This window comes from Pempheris klunzingeri, unplaced genomic scaffold (assembly GCF_042242105.1).
Source record: "Pempheris klunzingeri isolate RE-2024b unplaced genomic scaffold, fPemKlu1.hap1 Scaffold_66, whole genome shotgun sequence".
NCBI lineage: Eukaryota > Metazoa > Chordata > Actinopteri > Acropomatiformes > Pempheridae > Pempheris > Pempheris klunzingeri.
Window position 1 is genome coordinate 63315 of NW_027254970.1, and position 25678 is coordinate 88992.

The following is a 25678-nucleotide window of genomic DNA, read 5'->3' on the forward strand; positions in this document are numbered from 1 at the left end:
CACTCACTCATTGAGTGAGATAAAGAGGAACATTCTCGCACACACACACACACACACACACACACACACACACACACACACACACACACACACACACACACACACACACACACACACACACACACACACACACACACACACACACACACACACACACACACACACACACACACACACACACTCCTCCACTGGCATCCAACCAATTGTGCTGAGAAATAACTCAACCCTTAACATGGACAAATAGGCATGGATAAGGCCTGCGTTGGGTCCGCTGAAAATTGCCGATTCATCACAAATTTCAAACAAACAGATTAGAAGAAGACTGTTGTGGTATTCAAATGGATTTATAGGATTTGTCCATGTATACACTCTGCCGTGCTTTGTGAGACTCAGGAGGGTACATGAGTACGAGAGTGTGTGACGGTGCCAAAACAGTGACAGGCCATTCTTTTACAAACAGGTTTACAACAAGCTCTTATCTCTCCTCTACACTCTCCTCATCCATTCCCTTGTTTCTTTCTCTCCTAGAAGTAATGCCCTTTGATTATATTTCCATCACAAATATACTTGCTGCATGTATGTGTTTTGATTGGTGAGACCAGATATAGAGCACTTAAGGTGAGTAAAGCAACATTACTGGTTTGGGTTGGTGTGTGTGCCAGTATGTGTGTGTGTGTGTGTGTGTGTGTGTGTGTGGGAGCGGTGGTCCTGTGTTTCCGGGTGACCTCAGTGGCCCAGGCTGTCTGTCTATTAGAGAGGGGGCTATTAGACCATCAGAAAGTGGGAGCATCCCCTCTCGCCATGGTGATAAGATCAAGGCATTCCGACGGCCAGAGCGGTCATTACCCCGCTCTCTAGCCCATAATGTCCCTCCATTAAAACACCCCGTTGCCATGGAAATGCAGCTGTGGCCGTTTAAGTCATTTCTTGGTCTCCCTGGGTCATTGACACACACGCACACCAACACACAATGTATCGACATGTCGGTTTGATAAACAGTTACACGCGCACACTGCTATCAGGGGCACACACATGTCGAAACACACAAGCTCTGCTGTCTGGGTGTGATTCTGGCTCATGTGGGGTCACAGCCGCCAGGACAGCGAGATGATCACTGAGTCACTGATGACAGACTGTACAGTAAGACAATAGTCATCGGACGGAATTCAGCTTCAAACACAAACACGGATAGGCAGACAGATAGGAGGTTGACAGAGAGCACACAAACAGATGCATGCACAGCACTAACACTGATCGGCATGAGCATAAACAAACACCTCTGGTTGTTCTGAAGATTTTGTGTCAAACAACCCCCCGTCCCTCTAATCCTCATTTGGCCACTTCCAAACTTTTCAGAGTCATCAGCAGACACCTCCTACACTCAGATACACGCACACAAACTAACCCCGCCTAAATGCCGGAACTCACAACCAGCATAAAAGCTTACCAAACCCTATAGTGTCTCTCCTGAGGAACTACTGAGCATGCTGAACCACACAATTTTCCCTTATTTTGACCATACTTGCTTTCACCATTTGTATGTGCACACTTAATTTGGTTGTACTTTGCGAAATGATAAAGATAAGAAAGCTTGAATCTTAAAATCATAATAACTATCATGGTAATAATCGCTCCCTCATCAGATCCCCCTCTGCTTACTGATGGACAACATTAAACACGTCTAGCCTGACTTGACAGGTCACATCTTTTATGAAGCGGCTTTGTATTTGATACTAGTGATTTAAAGCATGCAGATATGATAAATCAATCACAGCAAAACAAATTCAATACTTACATAAATATTACAGTCACTCTAAGCTCATTAAGTAGTGAAGACAGGCTGTAAATCTGTACAGAAAAGCTGCTGTCTGAAGAGACCAAACTGAATTAGATCAAATGAAACTTAATTTATAGGCTATAGCACATTTCAAGACCGAAAACAAATAAAAAATAAGGCTACCACAATGTAAAATTTGTTAAAACATTATTCAAATGACTATACTATGTCACCTTTAACAAGCTGAGCAAAAATTAGTCTCTGTTGCCCCCTAGTGACAAAAGTTCAAATGTATTAAAAAAAGAAAAAAGAAAACTGGAGTCTCTCTCTCTCTCTCTCTCTCTCTCTCTATATATATATATATATATATATATATATATATATATATATATATATATATATATATATATATATATATATATATCCTGATTAAGCGGATAAAGGTTGGTCTTGATTTGAAGATTTGAAGGTAAACAGACTGATAGTGTATCAGTGTATCCTAGCAACGGTGATGTGATGCAGCTTGCAGCACAAGGGGGCCATGTTTGTAGTTCTGTTCTGTTGTAGTGCATAAAGCCACCTGCTGAACAACGCAAGAAATGTGCGCCATAACTCAAGTTTATATTTGTTTAAGTGGGGTTCAGGGACCTTAGATATATTACAAACATGGCATGGCCCCCTTGTGCTATAAGCTGCATCACTCGCTGTTGCTAGGATGCGCTGTCAACCTGTTTACCTTCAAATCAAGACCAAACTTTATCCACTTAATCAGGCTACTCTCCCATGCTGCAACTTCTCATGCGTCTGTAAAGTAAGTTACTAGCTCAATTGCTAAATAATGTATTACTGCCATTTGCTGCGGTTGAGATCAAGATTAGCTAGTTCTTTTCACGATATTAGCATTTAGCAAACTAAACATGCATAAACACGCATATTAACTAAAGCAAACGTTAGCTAGGTTATATGTGGGAAGTACATCACAGACCACGCTGGGCATGTAGCGTTAGTGTTAGCTGTACTTACCGAAGTACCCAGCTGTTTTATGTTTTGACTTTCACTGCCAAGCTCAAACTCGCTCCACACTGTTGACGCTAGCTTTTTTTCTGCTTTTCCACTGCCATCTAGCGGGTAGCGCTATATGTAGCCAGCTAGCTAGCGTTAGCTACTTGACATGAATGTTGGTAGCTAGGGCAGTAGCTAGTAAGGGGATTATAAAATAAAAATGAATGTATATGTTGCCAAGGCTAAAGGTTTAGCCTATTTAATACTACTGTGAGCTGTAATTTTAGTTACCTGTTCTGGGGTTAAATGCAGTTAAACAGTAGGGAAAGAGAAATCAAAATCATCAGTCACAATTATATAGGATGAATGACTGCTTGTTGCTTGCAGTGGTTAATCAGTGAGCTCGGACCTTTTTTATATTGTGGCCAAGGTTTCTTAATTTATGTATACTACTCAAACAGTGAGTTTATGATCCTCTCTGGTTCTTTTTTCAGTACCATCAGGACCAAATGAGCACACTCCACCGGCAGTGGCAGCAGCCACAAATGCAGCCAGCAGTACAGAATACAAGACGACGAAAATGTGGTCCTCTGAATAGGCCACAAAATGCATCCATTGATGCACAGATGCATCAGGCCCAGCAAAAGGTTCAAGCCCGTCAGAAAATGGCGCACTTATTTCAGCAATACATGTAAGAAAACCTTCAGTTATAAGCTCAGACTGTTGAAAATCTTCTTCAGATGTCCTCAAGGGCTGCGAAAACATGAGCCGATCTACTCTGCAGGCTGTATTTCTTCAGTTGATCTTAGTTTAATGGGAGGGATGGGGGCTGCACACCCTAAACTATTAGATGTGATCAAAGCTTTGCAAGATGTACTGTAAATGTTTGTCAGTCCATGTTATGCATGATATAATTTCAGACAAGCCTTGTTTTACTACTTGTCAACACAGGGCTCAGCTAAACTCCAATGAATATGATGTCACCGTAACCTCAGAGCCTGCGCCCACAGAAGAGAAGATCTGCCTCACTGTGTATAAAAACAAGGTGAGACTATGACAACTAGTAAGCCATAGTTTTTAATGACCAATCAGTAGCCTGTGAGATTTTTACTAATGATATCATTGTAAACATTTTTATTATGTCTGAGTAGAGGCAGCTAGTGTAGATTAGTTGGGTCTCATCATTACCATCACTGTATTGTATGAGCTCACACACACATGTTGTCCCACATAAGCCCAGTACTCTGATTTTAATGTACTATGATGAATATACACAACTTTAATGTTCTTAATTGAATTTTATAAAACAGGGTTTTTAATGGGTTCAAGAATGTGTGTGATGGTGAGTTTGTGTGGCAAAGGGGCCTTTTATGTGAGTTTGTGTGTGTGTGTGTGTGTGTGTGTGTGTGTGTGTGTGTGTGTGACTACAGAGATAACACTGACAGTTTGCTTGAACATGTTTCCTGCCCAACAGGAAGTCGTGCCGCTCACTGTGAAGAACTCTGGTGCCAAACCGGTTTATTTAACTTTTTGGGCTCCTGCCCTTGTAAAGAACATTTTCACTGTCAGAGACTGTCATGGAAACATTATCAAGACTGTCAAGCAACACATGCTTGGACCAGGTATGACTAAGATACACACACATACTTAGTGTGTCTACGCAGTTTTTAGTGGTTGTTGGATATTGATACCAGTGACAAATGAGGCATTTCCTGTAATCGTCCATATTGTGTGCACTATTCGTAACTAAGGAGAAAGAACAAAAATTCTACATTGACTTGAAGATTTAGTGAAACTGAAACATGCAGACAGAAAATATGACAGTTATTATGATTTAATGTGGTGCACAGTAATGTATTATTTTTCAATAAATGGCAAAAGCCAAGTTTTTAGAAAGTCTCCAGCTTTGAAATGTTCTATTTTAATTTGTATTTCACAATTTCTGCATTTATATGTAATTTTTTTTCACTTTTTTCTGTCATGCTGTTTCTAGGAGAGACGTATAAAATCAAGGTCCAATTCAACTGTGACCATGCTGGCTTCTATGAACAGTTACTGGTCTTTACATTTGAAACACGACAGCAGTCTGGAGAAAAATTTGAGATTATGCGCCTCTTGGAAGTCATTCATCAGACATCTGTTAATGAGGAGCTCCTCCCCACAACCAAAGACCCACTGTGTGACCCCCAACCTGTGAAGTCTACCTCCACTGAAGGGTATAACAACTTAATATCATGTAATATTCATGTTATTTATATTATTTTATTTATGAGTGCACTGTGCAGCATTACATGTAAAATCATCCAATACAGTACTGTTTGTGAATTATGACAGATTTCAGAATCTATTGGTTAATACCCTGTCTCATGGCCTTTTTAAGACGCACAATTTATTATTATTATTACTAGTCACCAGTATTATTAGTCATCACGATAAGTTATTACTGTCCTATGTTCCGTCTTTGTTGTTCCACTCCAGTGTTTTGATGTGGCTTTATCCTGTGGTGCCTTTGGATAATTATCAGATGCCTGACGGTATAAAAAACATCACAAAATGCAAAACGTATGTATTTTCACATGCATGCACACACACACAAAATAATAAGGTGATTGTAATTTATGTTTATTCATAATTTATTTATTTAATTTATATGATTTACACCAATTTAAGTTATTGTGTCAAGGTAAACCAACTTAGGTTTTCGTGGCATATTGTAAATACTGATAACATTAACAACCAAACATGTAAGGGCATTATAATGTGCAGTATCTTTTTTTTCTTTTTCTTTTTTTCAAATAACAACTCATAAATCGTGGATGGAAATAGTACACCTTAAGCTAAATGGGCACATTGTCTTAAAGGTGTTATATTCTGCACATTTTCAAGTTCTTGCTTGTATTTTGAGGTCCTACTTGAACAGGGTGATGTGGTTTTAATGTTCAAAAAAACACAAACAGCCTCTATCTGAATGCTCTGTTTTAGAAGAACAGAACAATCTGTTGCTTTGCTCTCACCTGCGACATCTTCGTGTTACCTGAAGCTGGTGTTAGTGGGGAAAAAACAATGGCGGACAGCGAGGTGGACTCAGGAGGTTTTCATTGGGCGAGGACAGTCAGCCTGCTGAAGGGATGGAGGAGGTCACATGATCAACAGATCCCCTTCTGACATCATAAAGGGAGACACATCTAAATGGAGCATTTTCATACACATTTCCTGAAAGATGTAGCTGAAGAAAAGGGGAGAGGGAGGACCTCTCTCATAGTTTAAGGTTCTGTAGACACACCACACATTTTGATGCTGAAAAGACATTAAAAAGTGCATTTTGCATAATATGGGACCTTTAAACATGACGTGCTAATTTCAGTGATTGGAAAAAGAAAATCAAACCATTTCTCACAGATATTTTTATGCACTGAAAAAGGTCAGCTTGTTATGGTGTGTTTCCACCAAACGTGAAGTGAATATTCACCTTGCGCTTCTCGCTCAAGTTTGATCAATAGATCATTTTTGTTTACTTGTTTGGTGGAAACACACCATTAAGGGTACAAATTTGTAGGATATATGCAAGATTATAAACTGAGAGATTCAAGGTGCTGAGGCTAATCTGTAGTATGTAAAATGCAAAAGTAAAGCCACAAAAAGCTTTCAAGGCAGAAAATTCGGTTGCCTACTGTCATAACTTCCCACCGTCCGTCATGTCTGTAGCAATTATCCTGCTTGTCATGTCATTGGGATCTGTTTAGGGACCTGCAGGAACCTCTGAACTGGAAGAACTACTCAAAGAGGTTCCACTTGCTTCTGCATCTGGAGGAGCTCCAGCAGAAGACAGAAATTGAGAAATATATCCAAGATGATGTGCCCATGTTCATACACAAAGGCACAGACACAGACCTTTTTATTCTACAGGTGATGCATCACGCACACACACATAATAAGACATTAAGACTGACAACTGTTGTTGCTTTTAGCTAACAACTCAGAATAAAACTGGAAACATTTTGTCCCCTCAGACTGCTAAGAACCTTTCAGCGAAGCTGCCCGGGAACCAGGTGCTGGTGACTTCTTTAGACCAGTCAATAGCTTTGGAAAACAGAATTCATAAAGGATGGGTCCATCATGTGGATGTGAAGCGAGTCTACCTGAAATTAGATGAAAAGTAAGAACAGACAATTATTTGAAAACAAGAATATGATCAAATGATACACCTCTTAAAACTCTGCCACCCATCTTTGTATTGCAGCAGAATAAAATCAACTAAATAAATGAGAGATCTGTATAAGAGGATGCTGTAGACAAGCTACTAGTAAAAAGTTGGTATCGCTGCCTCTTTCATGCTGGTTTTCTTCCTGCTTAATTATTGAATAGTATAAGTTACGCTACATTCCTGCAACAAATATAAGTCTTGACTGAAATAGCTCAGACCTTTTCTCTGGGTTGTTAATTCTTTGACTCTGGGAAATGTAAGGAAAAGGAAGATAGAGATACCAGCTAATACTGACGGGCCCCTAAAATGCTTCTTGGTTTCAGTACTGTTTTGAGGTTTTTGTCTCTGCTCACCAATTTTATTTGTTTAGCTGTTCAGTCCATAGTATCACACATGACTACTTGTGAATTTGAATGCAGGTTCCTGAGTCACTTCAAGGAGGGCATGAGGTTCAATGTTAACTTCACTTTGAACCGTGTACCCCTGCGTGTCCAGCATAGAGCAGTATCACTGGTGTGCAGGCACAGACTGAAGGAGCTCCTGTTTCCCACTGGACAACTTTCCTCCCACCATTCGCATCTACACAGGTCAGATTACATCTCCGTCTACCCAAGTTCAAGAATTCAGGGAAAAAATCCAAAACATTTGATAAAAACAAGGTCATTTTTCAGTAGTGTCTTACTGAGTCTGTGTGCCTTTTATCTCATTGGTCCCTCTATTTGCGTTCTCCTTGTGCATATAAAGATACATGCTTGTAAACACTGACTCTGTTGGCTGTGGCTCAGACAACCTGCACCTCTGCATTTCTGCCATTAGGCTGTCGGAGGTGGAGAAAAACCCAGAGCAGTGCTTGGCCATTCAACACATTGTAGCTGGTTCCGCAAAACCTGCCCCTTACCTGGTATTTGGTCCCCCTGGCACAGGTAATGTACATGTAAATGTCAATGGCTTATGTAATAATTTTATTTACATTTAGAATAACTGACTTTTACATGTATTGGTCAGGCAAGACAGTGACTTTGGTGGAAGCCATCAAGCAGATCGTGAAAACCCAGGCCTCATGCAACATCCTGGTTTGCGCTCCTTCCAACAGTGCGACTGATCATCTCTGTGAGAAGATTATAGAAGGAAAGATAAGCCAGGACCAGGTGTATCGCTTGTACGCCCTAAATAGTCGCAGAAATATTCCCCAAAACATAAAGGTCTGGACACGTTTTTTGCCTCAAAAATAACATTAGCAAATATCACATTTACCACAATTTCCACCAAGAATTATTTATGAAGATCCACAAACATAACAGTAAATAATAGATTTATTAAGTGTTCTTCTGCTTCACCTCCATCAAGTAACATCTTTCACTGTCTGATATCGTAAATCCTGAATATGCTATGTGCTGCTCTAACATCTATATCTCAGCAGGGAATAATCAAATAAATGAATCAAATTAGGGACACAAGATGTGAATGTAGTGTTATTATTTTAGTTTAGTGCTATCAAACTGAATTCTGGCCTCCGTATAACTCTAGTAAACCTCTACTGTATGCGTTTTGCATTCTATAGTTTTGCTGCAACCTGGACAGCGAGACAAACACAGTTATGTTTCCCCCTAAAGCAGAGCTGATGAAGTATAAGATCATGGTCACCACCCTACTAACTGCAGGAAGGTACAGTAGCTAATGCAATGAATTGCCACTTGAATTTGAATTTCCATAATGCGATTGAATTTACTACGTTTGTTAGAATTGTCTTCAAATAGCCTATAAGGATTTTTCACAATAGATATTATATAGATATAGATAGTTTGACATTTCAGAGCAGGATAGACACAGGTGTAATTAATGATGCTGCATATTTAATGGAAAGGTATTGTGGCCATGGGCACGCTGGCTCAATAGGCTCCTTTTCAAGACAACACAACTTTCTTTGGATCCGCACAGTAAATGTTTACTTAGCAAGCTTGTTTATTGTGAACATGTGATTCCCTAGTTAACACTCTGTTATGGATATTAACATCCGAGAGATTCACAGCACTTACAATACTCACTAGAGCAGTAGAGTACAGCCTGCAACTGCCTTCAGTGCAAGAAAGTTTAAAACCCTCAAATCAAAAAGCACTTGTTAATACAACTGAAACGTATCCCTCTCCCTCTCCCTCTCCAGGCTAGTGACGGGAGGGATTCCCCAAGGCCATTACTCTTACCTCTTTGTGGATGAGGCAGGGCAGGCTGCAGAAACAGAGTGTATCGTCCCTATAGCAGGTAACAAACAAGTTCAGCTTTTTTAACAAACAGTATTTGATATTCTGTACGAGGTGTGCCCTCAATGTTTCGGTGTTTGCTCCACAGGTTTACTGACACCACAGAGATGCCAGGTAGTGCTGGCTGGAGATCCTAAACAGTTAGGTCCCACCATCATGTCCAGAATGGCAAAGAACTATGGCATGGGTGAGCACCGTGCATACCTACACTATTAGGGTTTCTAGTTTCAGTAATAAATCCAGTGTTTGATGCAGCAAAGGTTTATTTAATGCAGAATGTGAAAAGTTTAACTACTAACTCAACAGATTTCAATCAAGTGCAATCCAAATTCTGTTGATCATTGCCTGTACCTGAAGGAATTTGAGGACATTTACTCTGTGCAGATGTGTCCCTGTTGGAGCGTCTGATGCGGGACATCAACCTTTACAAGTCACATCAGAGTCATGGATTCAACGACCGCTTTGTCACCAAATTACTGAGGAACTACAGGTGCGACACTGATGATGGCTTATCTTCTCACAGTGTTATTTTTGTTAAACCACTCCTTGATATCTCCATCCACTAGCTCATGCTTTGTCATTAAACATTTTTTCAGTGGTCTTTTTTTCCTCTTCACTGTCTCTCAGGTCCCATCCCGCAATTCTGAAAATTCCCAATGAGCTCTTTTATGAAGGAGAGCTTCAGCCTTATGCTCATGCAGAGAAATGCAATTTATACTCCACATGGGAATGCCTCCCCAAGAAAGTAACGTAGACACACACACACACACACGCACACACACACTTCTCTCCCTTTCCCTTTCCCTTTCCCTTTCCCTACCCCTATTCTCAATTCTCTTTCTGTGTTTCAGGGTTTCCCTTTGATCTTCCATGGAGTGGCAGGTACTCATGAACGTGACAATGACAGTCCCTCTGTTTACAACATGGCAGAGGTGGAGGTGTTGAAGGAATACTTAAAAGCCCTTGTCCATCATCACAAAAAGGATAGGACCAGAATTAAACCAGGAGAAATCGGCATTATTGCCCCCTACAGAAAACAAGTGAGTATGTTTTTTCAATAGTCTGTGACTATATATTCACATGCCTGGATACTGCACTACAAGTCAGGTATGCTGCCATTTCTTCCCAGGGGCCGAGTACCATACAACAGATCACATAAATATATATGCAATCACACATCTCTCACATTACCGATGAGATGATAGTTGCATATGAGTTTCACGGAGCAGTGTAATGACCAAGACCACTGGTAAAGGCAACCCTGTTAGCATCGTCCTTTGTTTGTGTGCTGACAGGTGGAGAAAATCCAAAACGCCCTTCGGATGGACAAAGATCTCAGGAAGGAAAACTTGGAAAACATATTGGTAGGCGAGAGAAAGTGATTGTGTGTTGCAAAACATGTTTGAGAGAGATTGCAGAACCATGAATCATATTTTGCATTTCTATTTTTCATAGATTGGCTCAGTGGAACAGTTTCAGGGTAAAGAGTTCAACGTGATTCTGGTGTCTGCAGTGCGCAGCAATCCCAAACTGACGGCGCACAAGCAACAATTCACTCTAGGTTTTGTTGATGATGAGAAGGTGAGAAACATTACATAACACACGATATATAAAGTAATAAAACAAAAAGATTTGTGCAAGACACAATAAATCAGATGCTCCTTTTGAGCGCTCGTGAAAAACGCTTCCGTATTCATGAGAAAATATGGACTGAATTGAAAAGACTACAATGGTAGCACTAGTAAACCAATTCACATATACTGATTAACACATGCACAATAACTGAAATGCCTCATCTCCTCAGAGGTTCAACGTGGCAATGACCCGAGCACAGGCCTTACTGATTGTGATTGGAGACCCAAGGGTTTTGAAAGCTGACCAAATCTGGAACAGGTACGTCCTCATTAGTCGAGTTCCCTTTCACTGGAGGGGGAAGAGTTGGACAAATACAAATCTAACTGCTACATGCCTCATTCACTGACCTCTCTGTCTTTTTAGATTTATCCATTACTGCTCCAAAGAGGGGGGTTACCGAGGCATTACAGTCTCGGAAGAGGAAGAGGAAGATACATCGATGTACACTCAACAAACCTCTGGTAACATACACATTCACCCATACACACACACACACACACACACACGCACTTTGTGTGTCTCTCCTTTGTCTTGGGGACTAAGGGTTCACTGTGCACCTCTGATCTACACCCCACAGAGGAGAGTGATTCAGCAACTGCTGGGTCCTGTTGACGGGAGAAACGGACTTCGCACGCTCATCTTGAGCTCCAGTATTTAACATAAAAAACGCAAGAATAAACAGCAGGATGAGAAACTAAGAATGAAGCGTGTAGTCACAAATGTCTTTCTCAGCTCAGAGCAAACACAAACCAGCCTATCTTAAAGAATGTCAAAAATTTTATCTTATCTTACAAATCTACCAACTTTCTTAGTGATTTACGTTAAACTGCCATATGGAGATAAATCTTGTTCTGACTAACCTAGTGTGAACAAAATTGCTGCACAAAAATAGACACATTTTTTGATTCAGAAGTATGCCACCCAACCCATATCCTGTTTCTAGACGTCTGAAACACTGCCCATATCTTAGTTTTTTTTCTGAGATTCAAATGAATGAAGACAAAATAGAAGAGCGATATTTGCATGCAATTATCAGTGACACCTGCAGTCAACTGACAAACTGGAAAACACAGACTCACGTACCAAAAACTAAACTAGAAACATTCATATCCATTAATGAGTTTAAGAGTATCATAAATAATGCAGTGAAGGAGGGATGTCACTGTTTTTCTTGAGAGGCCACTATCCTTAAAAAGGTGTCAATCTGTTTTATTGTTTTACTGTTTATTGTCTATTTGTGTATCATGTATCTGGTTTATATAGCTTTTGATTTTGTATGGCTGCTACCATGGCCAGGTCTCCCTTGTAAAAGAGATTTCTAATCTCAATGGGACTTCCTGGTTAAATAACGGTAAATAAAAATAAATAAATAAATTATGAAGCACCCGGACCTCTCAGGTCATCTGGGATAGATCTGCTCACGGTACCAGAGTTAAAACTAAACATGGAGACACAGCATTCAGTTTTTATGCGCCATATACCTGGAAACTGGGAGTCTGCTTCACCTCTCATTTCTTTTAAATCAGGGTCTAGGGTTTTTCTTTTTCCCCACTGCCTTTAATTTAATTAAATTACATTTGTGACTATTAATATTCTATCTAAGCATATTTTTACTTTCTATTTTAATTTTTCAAATCATATTTTAATGTTTCTTTGTAGATTGTCTTTCAAATGCCCTTGTTTCTTTTCTTAATTCAATGAATGCCTAAGGAAATGTTTATTGACTTCTGCAGGTTATCATCTTCCTAGCATCATGATAAGAGCTCTGACTGCAGCGTACACCGATTTTTATCTCTAAAGAGGAAAAATGAAAAAATGAAACTGAAAGTTGTGAAACTAGTTTTAATGTCAGCAAGTCTTTGTCTAACGAGTTTTAAGTTTAACTTCTAGGTATTACAGCTTTCTATTATACTGTGATGTGATGTTGAAAAACATTTTAACCTCTTGCTCTCACTTTAAAGACCATAAGTTACTGGGATTTTCACTCTATAATAATAATAATAATAATAATAATAATAACAATAATAATATGAAGAAGAAGAATAAAGGCGAAAACGGAGACATCCAAGTATTATTGCTGACCTGTTCAGTGTCTCAGTCACACGCAGTGTTTTAGTGTCTCTCTTGTGATGTCGTTTGTTTCCAGTTTTGCTTTTCTCTTTTCTGTCGGTTTCAGCGCGTTAAGTTTCGTTTCTCCGACACGAAGGACTTAGTGGGTGTGTGAGTGTTCAGTGCAGCTCCGGATCAGGACGCACACACGCACAGACACGCCCGTGGGTTGAACGCGAGATGCGAAGAGAGTCCGTCTGTTGATGAGCGACATATTCTTATTTAGGCTAAATAATCTTCTTGTTTGAATAACCACCATCATATTGATTTTAGACCATGGTGAACATCAAGTTAAGTATACGCTGCCAGATCGGACTGGAGTTCTTCGAGTTTTTGAAGGAGACTGATCGAGCGACCGTCAAAAACAGAATTGAACTCCGAGACATTTACAACGCTGAGTTCAGGAGCAGGTCAGTGGTTCTTCACTACGCAGGAGATCTCTGTGTAGTGTATGTATGACAGTATTATACATGTTTATGTTTTTGCGTTTATCTTAGGAACCCAGGGACCAAGGATCCAAACTTCGGCTCGGTCCTCTATGCGCTGAAAGTGTCCAACAAAATAAAAAGACGAGGAGACATTATTGACTTCACTGCCACGGTATGCACTCCCACTTTATGTGACAGGCACCTCAGCCTATTTTACTGATGTTTTGATAGCATTGTTTCAATATCAACTTGGTTTAAGTTTTTAAATATAAATACATAGAATAATATGGATAATCTTCAGTAAAATTTGAAATATTTATTTGATTAGAATATTAAAAGATGAGTCACACAGTTAGGTTGATGTATGATGGATGTAGCCTGAGTGTCTCTGTTATTAAGAACTGTCTTTTACAAACTGACTTGCTCTAAATGATGGGTCAAAGTCTATTAAACATCTGACCACTATAAATCAGGAAGTATATATAAGTATAAATTGGTCAGGAAGCTGCTGGACTGGGAATCACACACAACAGTGATGTGATGTTGCACCATAGATCGGTGTTACAGTGTTCTAGCAATTCACAAATCTAACTAATTATAATCTTGGTCCCAAACAACTATATTCTGGTGGGTTGGTTATTTGATATCTAATGATTAATGAATGATAAAGGAACGTTGTGAAGATTTGAAGTCTGGTTTTCTGGGGATTTAAATATTTTCGGAGATGCTATGAAATGACAGCAGCAATGTGCCAGTTCAAGAGCAAAGGCTTCGCTGTAAGGCCTAATAACCTAAGCTGTTTGTGTTTGGACAGGGTGGTGCCCTTTTTTCAAAAATGAAACTGTCTCAGATAAGCCCTTTGGAATGTCTTAAAACAAAGCTTTGTTATATATACAGGCATTTAGATTTATTGATACTATATTTATGTGCAGATTAAGTATCTTTAAAAACAGATGAGGATACAGTTATTATTATGATTATTGTTGTTGTTGATATATATGTTATTGACAAAAGTGATCCTCTGTTACAGGTCAAAGCTCTTTATGTGGACCAGTGGCATTCACACAAGGTCAGTCAGCCACAGCCTTTACAGAATGGAACTGCCAGTCCCGCGACAGTGCAGGCCTTCATGTCTCCAGAGGAAGCAGAGACGGGAGTTCGAGCCCGGAGGAGACTGGCCAGTCTTCTGATGAACAGACTGAAAACAGACAGGTAACTGGACCAAAGTCCACTTTTGAGTATTTAATACATTATGCGAGTACATTTGTTTTTACATCTGCCTGTCACTACAAGAGTGCTAAAAGAGCAGTTTGTTTGCACACATGTTTTTTGACACACACAAAATTCTACTATTTCGTCCTACACCACAATCCTCCGAAGTGAAACATGATTAATCTATTTTGTAGGCAACTCAATAAAAGAGAAAACTGGAATGATTTTGCTTTATAGACAATAAGAAAAACTAATTTAAAAAGTCTCAATCAACAAACAAAGGGTCCTGATTGAAATCCAGGCACACAACAAGCTTAATTTACTCACACGCTGTGGCAAAAAGCAGATGGGGCAAGAAATAAAGTGGGTCGGGCTGTAAGCATTAACTGCAAGTGCTAGGATCATAGCTAGTGGGCTAACAATGGCAATCCACAAAACTATGGATTATACAGCTTCTCATTAGTTGCTTTACTGTCACTTAACATCTGTTGCTGTTCCTGAATTCGCTACAGCCGTCCGTCTCTTCTGCCTGCACTATTTCTCCATGCAGCTATAAAACAAGGATATACACTCCCCTCCAAAAGTATTGGAACAGTGAGGCCAATTCCTTTATTTTTGCTGTAGACTGAAAACATTTGGGGTTGACATCAAAAGATGAATATGAGACAAGAGATCAACATTTCAGCTTTTATTTCCAGGTATTTACATCTGGATCTGATACACAACTTAGAAGATAGCACCTTTTGTTTGAACCCACCCATTTTTCATGTGACCAAAAGTATTGGAACATGTGACTGACAGGTGTGTTTTGTTGCCCTGCTGTGTCCTGTTACATTGATTATTCAAACAATAAATAGCGCTGAATGTCTACGTTCAGTTTCAGATTCGGGTTTTGCCTGTGCAGACTGCATTTATAGTTAGAGGTGTAACCAACAAGAAAACCAGAGAGCTGTCCATGGGTGAAAAACAAGCAATTGTGAAGCTGAGAGAAGATGGAAAATCAATCAGAGTCATTGCACAAACATTGGCCATAGCCAGAACAACCATTTGGAATGTCCTGAAGAAGAAAGAAACCACTGGTGTACTAAGTAACAGACATCGAACAGGTAGACCAAGGAAAACAGCAGCAGTTGATGACAGAGACATTGTGAGAGCTGTAAAGAAAGACCCTAAAACAACTGTTGCCATCAGCATCAACCTCCAGAGAGCAGGAGAGAAGGTGTCACTGTCTACTGTTCATAGAAGACTTCATGACCAAAAGTACAGAGGCTACACAAGAAGGTGCAAACCACTCATTAGCAAGAAGAATAGGAAGTTTTATGGACTGATGAGACAAAGATGAACCTTTACCAAAGTGATAGAGGCTAAAGTTTGGAGAAAGAGAGGATCTGCTCATGATCCCAAACATACAAGCTCATCTGTGAAACACAGTGGAGGTAATGTCATGGCTTGGGCTTGCATGGCTTCTTCTGGGATGGGCTCATTCATCTTCATTGATGATGTAACACATGATGGCAGCAGCAAAATGAACTCAGAAGTCTACAGAGACATTTTGTCTGCCAATTTAAAGAAAGATGCAACCAAACTGATTGGGAGATCCTTCATGGTGCAGCAAGATAATGATTCAAAACACACTGCCAAAACAACAAAGGAGTTCATCAGGGGCAAGAAGTGGGAGGTTTTAGACTGGCCAAGTCAATCTCCAGACTTCAACCCTATAGAGCATTTTACCTGCTAAAGAGCAGACTGAAGGGAGAAACCCCCCAAAACAAACCACAACTGAAAGAGGCTGCGGTGACAAAAGCAGAATGCAAAAGTTTGGTGATGTCAATGGGTCACAGGCTTGATGCAGTTATTGCAAGCAAAGGATTTGCAACTAAATATTAACTCTTTTCACGTTAATCTATTTTAAGTCTATCTGTTCCAATACTTTTGCTCGCCTAAAAATATGGTGTTCCGTTACAAATAATGCTATCTTCTAAGTTGTGTATCAGATCCAGATGTAAATACCTGGAAATAAAAGCTGAAATGTTGATCTCTTGTCTCATATTCATCTTTTGATGTCAAACCCAAATGTTTTCAGTCTACAGCAAAAATAAAGGAACTGGCCTCACTGTTCCAATACTTTTGGAGGGGAGTGTACGTGAAAATGCACATTTGAAGTTTGGCTCTGTGATTTAATGGTGGTCTGAAGTCACACACCATTTCGGCTACAGTGCATCATAACCTTTGCTCTTTTTACATACATAGGGCTCATTTCATCTCTGACAAACATGGTGTCCACATCAGCTCTGACCATCAGTTTGAGAACGGGAAACTTTGCTTCAGTGTGGAAGAATTTGAGGTATTGTTATGAAACTGCATGCTGAAACAGATGAGCCCGTTTGCTGATCCTGGTACAAATGTGAAGCTATATTTTTTTTCTTTTTCTTTTTTTAAACAGTGTGTGGTAAATCTGAAAGTAGAAAACACTGGAACAGAACCTGTGTATTTCACCTATTACACCCCACTGCACTGGCTTAAGTACTTCACTCTGATGGATAAGCACAAAGTGACCAAGGCAAACCCGCTGCATCTACAGCCAGGTAATTTACATGCCATATTTTGCTCCACTGAGAGAGAGAGAATTTATGGGCACAATAAACCACTGTGAATAAAGTAACACATGATTACCTTGTTTGTTCTAGGTGACAGCTACGAAATCCAGGTTCACTTCAACTGCTCTTCGGTCGGTTTCTATCCAGCCACACTGGCCTTTGAATTCAAACCAGACCAGCAGCCCTCCTCTGCTGCATTCCACATTGTGCGCTTTATTGAGGCTCGGTGTATCACTGCCTTGGGACTGGAGCTGGCGCCTATAGCCCCCTACAAACCTCGCTCCCTCCCTGCATGGACCCCTGAGGTTGATTACACGGTTGTGGATGGACAGCGACCTGAAGGGTATCACTGTTCACCCGACACACTGTTACAAATATTCAGCAAATGTAAAAACTGAAATGCTGTATGTCTCCTAGTGATGCATCCTACCTTTTCCGTTTTATCTCCTCTCACCAGGCTGTCAGTGATGCAGCTACGAAATGTGGTTGAGCTAAAAATGTATAAAATACCACAATATATGAACCAGCTCATCAAGTCAATGAAGCAGTCTCCTTTTTTCTGCGATTCAAGGTGAATTCATCATTTCAGTCATTTCCAGCTACACGTCAGTAGTTAGAAGATAACACTGGTGTAACAATACAATACACTATGCTCTTGTGGTAACTACTGCTTTGTGAAATTTTGTGGTTATGTTCTCACACTGGTAGCACTTGGTTAATACAGAATTACAGAAGAATTTTGCAATATGTTAACTTCTCATTTTTTGGAGACAGGGTTAGAGTGACCAAAGACCAAAAACATACATTTCTTCTTTGGCTCTCGACGAAGGCGGTCGCATTCTCCCCTCTCTCCTTCCCTTATCTCTTCCTGCTCTGCTCTCAGTCTTGTCTTGTCTTGACTAGGAGCCTCTCTCTGCACTGTTCTCTAAAACCCTAAACCTTAACCATGGAATTAGTGAACTGGTCTCTCCATGCAGTTGATAAAATTTTCAGCACCAGAAGAGCGGTGCCTGGGGAACCGGCATGCCCTCAAGGAACGTTTCCAGCTGGCTACACGGTCGACTCGTGGGATAAGTGGAGGACCATGTGCCTGGCGGACCTGTCCATTGAGGACGTGGAAGATGTTTATCTATTTGGATCCATGATGATAGGTGCTCTGCTGATTGGTTTTTGCTTTGCACTGATGTATCGTCAAAACTGGAAGCAGTCAAGGGCCCCACTCCGCTGCCGACCATGATTGAGGGCTTAGGCAGGGCTCAGGCCGCGACCGCGTGGAGAAGCTTTCGGCTCTGTAGAAAGGATTGGATCGTTTGGATCGATTGAGTGACCAGAATGGACAATAGAGTAAGCCAAGTCTATTGAATATGGCTGTCTCGCTCTAACCCAAATAATCTAATCTGAATTGGCCTCCCCTAAACTGTGGCCTTGGCCAAGGTCACTGCTGGAACAATCTCCCCTCTGAGTTCACTGCAGCTGGGACGCTCTTCCCCATCCCACCCCCATCCACCTGGTGCTTGTTTGGCTTGTCTGGAACCAGACCAGGGACGTCTCCATGGCAACCGCCATGTTATCGCCGACGACCGCGAATGAACTGAGGCGGGTTTTGGGAACTGATGAACAAACACATCAGGACTTACTCCTGCCCTGCATCCAACGCCTTCGCCAGCTTCCACCCCTCCAGCACGAGGGGCGTGGTCCAAGGGTTCGCCTATCGGGTCTGTAGCCAGCGGCCTGCGGTGCTGGAAATTCGACACTCCCCTTTTCCCCTCCCCTGCTGCAATGTTGTTATTGTCATGTGATGTGCTTAAATTTGTGCTGAGGTTTTTTTACCGGTCCCACACTGCACTTCACACGAGTACAGTCTGGTGTCGCATGTTTTTTCTCCTCCCCTCTCTCTCCTCCTGTTTTTCTCCCTCACTTTCCCCACCACTGTAAAAAAGGGAATTTCCCCCCTTGGGGGATCAATAAAAGTGAATTGAATTGAATTGAATTGAATTGAAACAAAACACTGCCATACGGTTTGTTCTTCTTCCTTTGGTCTGTTTAGAAGAGCTTTGCTTGAAAGTCCCTTGAGCTGGGAGAACTACTGCGAGAAGTTTCACCTGCTGCTGTATCTGGAGGAGCAACAGATGGAGGTGGACATCAAGAGATACAACATCCCCAACAATGACAGAGAACAGGCCCACATGATCAGAGACAAGGTCAACAAGAGACTTCTGGTTCTGGAGGTTAGTATGTGCTCGCTCATTCAGTCCTTCACTTGCTCATTTTCTCTCTCACTAAAAGGTCTTTTTTAGATAATTAAATGATGCACAAGCTACTCACTTAAATAACATCTGGAGGGTCTGGACAGGAGGAACAAATTAAAGTGATGAAGTGTATATCACAAGTAATAAACCACAGGGCAGAGAACTGTCGTTTTAAACATATAAAGCAAGTATTAGTGATGACACAATTGTGTAGATTTCATTTAAAGGACATTATCCACTACTGGCTTTTGTCTCTTTCATGTAGACTCAGGGAATGTGTGTTAGATGTAAATCTGTTAAAGTTTAATGGATTATTTTTAGAATATCATACATTCCTAACACCAGGTTGGGATGCCGCATGATGAAAAAATACTATTCTATATTACTACTACTATACTATAGTAAAACAAAAAGACAAATTATATATTTGAAATCAGTTTGATTAACACTGAAACATGTGTTAACCTGCCAGGTACCTGGTGTGTCTGAGAACCGCCCGTCTGTGCTACGAGGCGATGCACTGCTAGCGTATCCCGTAGGAGAAGAGAAGGTCAAGTACCGTGGCTATGTCCACAGTGTGCAGCTGGACAGTGTCAAACTTGGCTTCAACTCAGCGTAAGATCAAAACATTACAGTAATGAACAATAATTAGGAGACACAATTATTGATTTATTTGTCTGGTATTTAACATGTTTGTTAGTATCCGAGATTCAGACTGTCTGAATTTGATTGCAGATTGCTGGATCGATTTGTAGACGGCATGAAATTCAATGTTGAGTTCACTATCAACCGCCTGACCCTGCGTGTTCAGCACAGAGCAGCAGAGCTAGCAGCTACATACGGACTGGGAGAAGTGTTGTTCCCTTCAGAACCTGCCTTCTACTCTCACAAACCTGAGCTTCCCCAACTCAGGTTAGCCATGCTAGCATAAATATATATATATATGTATATCTGTGCATAAAGTGCAGTGTGTTAAATGGCTGTGTTACAGCCCAGAATGTCTGTACTATCCCTCCCTCTACAAATGAATGAATAATGTAAACATATGACCCCACTAGTCAACTAAGGCTGGAATGTGTTTTTGTTTGAAAATTCATGTAAACGTTTGTTAGTTAATCCACCCTGGGTTCGGAGACATATTTGAAATGAAAAAGAAAAAACATCAACCAAAAAAATTGGCTGTGCAAACGTCTGCTAATGCCCGAGTACGCACACTTTTAGTCCCAGCCTTAAAACAGCATGAAAGTGATGCATCCTCAATGACTTTTTTTCTGAGAAAAGTGGAACCAAAGCCATATTTTTTCAGGAGGGCATTCTGCTTTACAACTACACCTACAAACACAGCGGTACTACATCGAAAAACCAGACTAATGGAGGCATTTTAAAGAGATTTCTCATAGTCTCATTACAAGATAAACCATAACAGCGCTGACCCAAAGCCAGTTAACTGTGTTGTGATTTGCTGTGAGTGTAAACATAATGGTTGACTATTTCTACCTGTGGCTCAGCTCTAACAATGTATCTCTGTTCCTCTGTCTTCCTGTTGATAGGCTGTTTGACTCAAAGCTGCAGAAGAACCCAGAGCAGTATCAGGCTGTACAGCACATTGTGGCTGGCTCATCCAAACCTGCCCCTTACCTGGTGTTTGGCCCGCCTGGAACAGGTACAGCAACACAACAACCAGCTCATTATTTCATCTTGATTTTCAATATACAGTGGCAGCACTGTAATTTAAGTTTGACCTGTTATCTTTCTAACCGCTCTCAAAGCTAGAGATTCAATGCACCTGACTTAACTATGATGGTTCTTTGTCTGTTCAGGCAAAACTGTGACTCTGGTGGAGGCCATCAAGCAGATAGAGAAGACCCAGGCCTCCTGCCACATCCTGGCCTGCGCTCCCTCCAACAGTGCTGCTGATCTGCTCTGCAAGAAGATTGTGGACCACGTGGACAAGCATAAAGTCTTCCGCATGTACGCCAGCAGCTGGAACCCAGATAGTGTCTCAGACAGCCTAAAGGTGAGTGCCGGTGCATTCGACACATGATGTTTGTCCTGCATGTCTTTGATGCTCAGTTGGTCACAGTTAAACTATCTGCCCCCTAGTGGACTACAGCCGTCAAAATGAATCACCACTATTTCTTTGTTTTCTTGCTGCAACACTGCTGCTCTTCCTAGTGTTTTGTGTGTTAGTCTTTTTCTTCACTGTGGTATTTTCACAGGAATGCTCTAACCTGGTAGGGGAGTGTTATGATTATCCTGCTAAAGAGAAGCTGATGGAGTATAAGATCATGGTCACCACCCTGATAACTGCTGCAAGGTAGTTAACTCTGACAGTGCAGCTTTCTCACCTGCATGGGGCTGTCAAAAAGTTGCATTTAACTGTTGGAAACTACGGTGTTCACATCCTGTGTATATTCTCTGCCATCCAAAAATACTAACAGTCATGGTAACAGTTTGCCACCATGCATTTCCTCTCTGATCTCTACAGGCTGGTAACAGGAGACATCCCTCAAGGTCATTTCACTCACATATTTGTGGACGAGGCAGGACACGCCGTGGAGACCGAGTGTTTAGTCCCGTTGGCAGGTAAAGAAAACAAACAGTGTGTTTTCCATAATTCAAGTGATTTTTACGTCTCGGTTGATTTTTGTTATCCATGGAACACAGGGCTGCTTGATGCAGGGTCTGGTCAGGTTGTTTTGGCTGGAGACCCCAAGCAGCTTGGACCCATTCTCAGATCCCCTTTTGCACTAAAATGCGGCATGGGTAAGTGCAGACACACTCACATCTCCACTGTGTAACACTGTGGTTTGGATAAATGAGGGTAAATAGTTCTACAGTACTGTTTTTGTCAGCTGACACACCCTTGCTGTACTTGTGTGTGTACTTCTGGAGTATCTGGAGCTTAAAGGCTCTGCTGTCTGCAGGAGTGTCCCTCTTGGAGCGCATGATGAATGACTTCTCTCTGTACCGAAAGGACGAGGGTGTGTTTAGCAATCGCTTTGTCACCAAACTTCTGCGCAACTACAGGTATGGTAGTGCAGATGGTTATGAGTCACTCCGTGATAGAAATTATATGTTTGAGTTTGCACATCTTCCAATCTATTTCTCATCTCCGCTCGTCCTTTTCAGGTCCCACCCTGCCATTCTGAAGATTCCCAATGAGCTCTTCTACGACGGGGAGCTGCAGGCTTGCGCGGATGAAATTTTACGCAACTCCTACTGCAGTTGGGAATACCTCCCGAAGCAGGTAACCATTCCTCTTTTGGCACACAGATACTGTACAGTGTATGTACAAACAGAGACTGATCATTTAGAAAGCAAAGCATTAAAAGTGACTAACACACCTGCACCTCAACACCTAATTATATCTTTGTTATTCAATATATAATGTAGACATTCATTATCATTCTAGAGCTAAAATAAGTCGAGTAAATTGACCAAATCTATTAATTTAGTGACATAAAACTAATTGCCAGCTATTTTGATAATCGATTTATTGTTTATTAATCTCATCGGTGAGGATTTGCTGATTTTCTTTTTTTTATGTAATTGTAAATTGAATATATATTAGTTTTTGACTGTTGGCTGAAAAAACAAGCAATCTGACACAACAAATTATGATGAGCCTTTTTTCACTATTTTTGAACGTCATAGACTAGATGATTACTAATTCTAAGATTACTAATTGATAATGAAAATAACTGTTCTAACTAATACTAGTAGTCACTTTCAGGTGCAGTTTTCTCCTTTTTGACAAATGATTTTCATTGACATAAATTACATTTAATATCTTGATTAATTTAATGATTTTATTGATAAATACCTTTATTAAAAAAAATACAAAATTAGTGATTTCCATTTCATTATTGAGGAAAGCAGGTGCCAGTTAATTCTGTATAACACACTATATACTCACTTGACTGTGCATGTGTTTTAAAGACCAAGAAACCAGCCATATAACGGACTGCGTGGATTTATACACGCTTATCAAGACTAATGCTGTACTTTTTTTTTTTTTTTTAATATTTTATTTTCCTAATGCTGCACTTTTAAAACTTGGTTAAATGTTGTGAACTGTGGTAACGGTTCTTTTCATTCCACCTCACAGCAGCACCTAATCAAAATGGGTTCTGACAAAACATTTTCTGTAATATTTCTAGTGTAAAATATAAAATGTATTTCACATATCTCTCAGGGCTTCCCCTTGATCTTTCATGGTGTGACCGGAGTCGACGAGCGTGAGGCCAGCAGTCCTTCATTCTTCAACGTAGCAGAGGTGGAGGTGCTGATGGACTACGTGAAGAAACTGCTGCAGACGCAAGGCAAGAGAGGCCTGGCTACCATCTCACCAGCACACATAGGCATCATCGCCCCCTACAGGAAACAGGTCTGTATGAATTTAAGTGAACACACACAGAATACAGCATTGTAGCTTATTGTTCAAATGATCACACGTTGAAGTGGATAAATGACCCATTTGTGTTGGTGTCACACAGGTGCAGAAAATCCGTAGGGCCCTGGAAAAAGTTGGGAAAGACCTTAAAAAGGACATGAGCACCCTCAAGGTAACTCAACGCTTCACTCTTGTGTAATGTGAAACACGCAGCAGAAGCATTGTCTTAAGTGTGTATGTATACATTTGTTTCAGGTTGGGTCGGTGGAGGAGTTTCAAGGCCAAGAGAGGAAAGTGATCCTGGTGTCTACAGTTCGGAGCAGCCCCAATTACATAGAGATAGACCAAAAGTTCAGCCTCGGCTTTGTCAAGAATGAGAAGGTACAGAACAGCAACACATGCACATACACTATATATGTACACACAAAACATTGTTCTGAGGCGCTCTTTTCCTGTCCAGAGGTTCAATGTGGCTGTGACTCGAGCTAAAGCCCTGCTGATTGTGGTGGGAAACCCCAGAGTGCTGACCACAGACCCTACCTGGGCCCGGTAAGCGTCACATGGCTACTTTTGGTCTCTTTTGGCTGTCAGCATACATATACATTAACATTTAAATTGGATTTTAAATGCAAGAGAACAGCCTCTGTTATCTTTGTCGTTATTCAAATACTCGTCTGCAGGTTCATTCAGTACAGTCAAGATGAAGGCGGCTACACCGGTTTTGTTCAAGCGGAGGAAGACGAGGACGTGGTGGCGAGACTCGCAGCCCTCTACATTGATATCGAAGTTCAAGGTGACACACGTTTTTATTTTCATTAATACCCCACCCCCCTTCAAAAATTAACATTTTGAACTGATTTCAAAACTGCCCACCTCACTTCCCGTCTGTGAATCCTTTCTTGCCAGTGGAGACAGCAGAGAGTGGCGTTCAGCAGCACCTGGACCCCGAGTGGAGGCACGACCTGTGAGGGGAGAGGAGAGCCCAAACTACCATCCGGAGCACTTGAAAGGATTCATTTTAGTTAATTTAGCTTTTAGTCAAGTACTTGAAACAAAATATTCATGAAAAGGTTTCTGTATTTTCACTCAAATTCTCAGAAAACAGCTTACATTTTCCACATTAAAAGGTATGTATCTACAAGACAAAAATAACATTCCAAATATCTCTGAAATGTCAGGTTGTTGTAATGTCAGCTGTATGAACTAGACCAAAGACCATGAAGGACAGGGAGCTGATTGCTGTATAGACTGTCTTAGCTACCTCAGTGGACTGTACTAACACTGTTTCTGCTCTTCTTACTCAGTTAATATGATTTGGAGATTTTAATTTTCAATTTGAAATGAATGTATATTGTTGAATGAACGGAGTCTCAGGTATGTTACTTAATTGATTTAAGTTTTTGCATCAATCGTGTAGTTTGCCGATTAATTGAATCAACGGTGTCAAAGTGTCCAATCTAGTTTTATATCACTAGGAGCTATTTTTGACAGTTAGCAAATAAAAATTGTGTATGGCCCATTTTTAACTATTTTCTGAATTTGAAAACCTAAGCTATTTTAAAACATGAAATAAAAGAGCTCTAAATGTGTAAATTGTTCGGCCCAGTTGGCATTTGTTGGGTTTGATTTCTTTGGGTGTTGCTCTTAAAAGGGAAAAATAATGGTTAGTTTTAGATGCCGAATGTAAAATTTGTGTAAAAGTAAAATAGCATTTTGATAAATCTTACTTGGACAAACCAAGTAAGAACATGAATGTAAAAATGCATTTACAAAAAAACAAAAAGCCTTCGTAAGACTGACTTTCACTGCTA

At 40.6% G+C, this 25678-nt stretch overlaps 2 protein-coding genes and 2 long non-coding RNA genes across 4 annotated transcripts; 3 read left to right on the plus strand and 1 right to left on the minus strand.

The window, feature by feature from the left end:
- Window positions 1–5132: 5132 nt before the first annotated feature.
- Window positions 5133–6580, minus strand: LOC139225135 (uncharacterized). The gene is made up of 3 exons (XR_011586933.1): window positions 6451–6580; window positions 5794–5899; window positions 5133–5307 (listed from the first exon to the last, which is right to left on the minus strand). It is a non-coding gene; the product is annotated as an uncharacterized lncRNA (long non-coding RNA).
- Window positions 6581–6615: 35 nt separating this feature from the next.
- LOC139225136 (uncharacterized) lies at window positions 6616–7899 on the plus strand. The gene is made up of 4 exons (XR_011586934.1): window positions 6616–6685; window positions 6790–6935; window positions 7403–7570; window positions 7800–7899. It is a non-coding gene; the product is annotated as an uncharacterized lncRNA (long non-coding RNA).
- A 613-nt stretch (window positions 7900–8512) lies between these two features.
- LOC139225133 (putative helicase mov-10-B.1) lies at window positions 8513–11567 on the plus strand. The gene is made up of 11 exons (XM_070856171.1): window positions 8513–8648; window positions 9145–9242; window positions 9330–9428; window positions 9626–9731; window positions 9869–9986; window positions 10093–10281; window positions 10537–10605; window positions 10697–10822; window positions 11046–11134; window positions 11240–11337; window positions 11454–11567. Exons 1-11 carry the CDS (start codon window positions 8581–8583, stop codon window positions 11486–11488), a joined length of 1095 nt encoding a protein of 364 aa, XP_070712272.1. The 5' UTR covers window positions 8513–8580; the 3' UTR covers window positions 11489–11567.
- A 1593-nt stretch (window positions 11568–13160) lies between these two features.
- On the plus strand, window positions 13161–25485 carry LOC139225132 (putative helicase mov-10-B.2). Its single transcript, XM_070856170.1, has 23 exons — window positions 13161–13395; window positions 13483–13585; window positions 14444–14625; window positions 16876–16969; window positions 17069–17210; window positions 17313–17565; window positions 17680–17793; window positions 19270–19450; window positions 19944–20086; window positions 20207–20383; window positions 21022–21134; window positions 21292–21488; window positions 21691–21788; window positions 21960–22057; window positions 22139–22237; window positions 22399–22501; window positions 22604–22721; window positions 23670–23861; window positions 23971–24039; window positions 24123–24248; window positions 24328–24416; window positions 24548–24660; window positions 24774–25485. Exons 1-23 carry the CDS (start codon window positions 13262–13264, stop codon window positions 24833–24835), a joined length of 3000 nt encoding a protein of 999 aa, XP_070712271.1. The 5' UTR covers window positions 13161–13261; the 3' UTR covers window positions 24836–25485.
- Window positions 25486–25678: the final 193 nt, after the last annotated feature.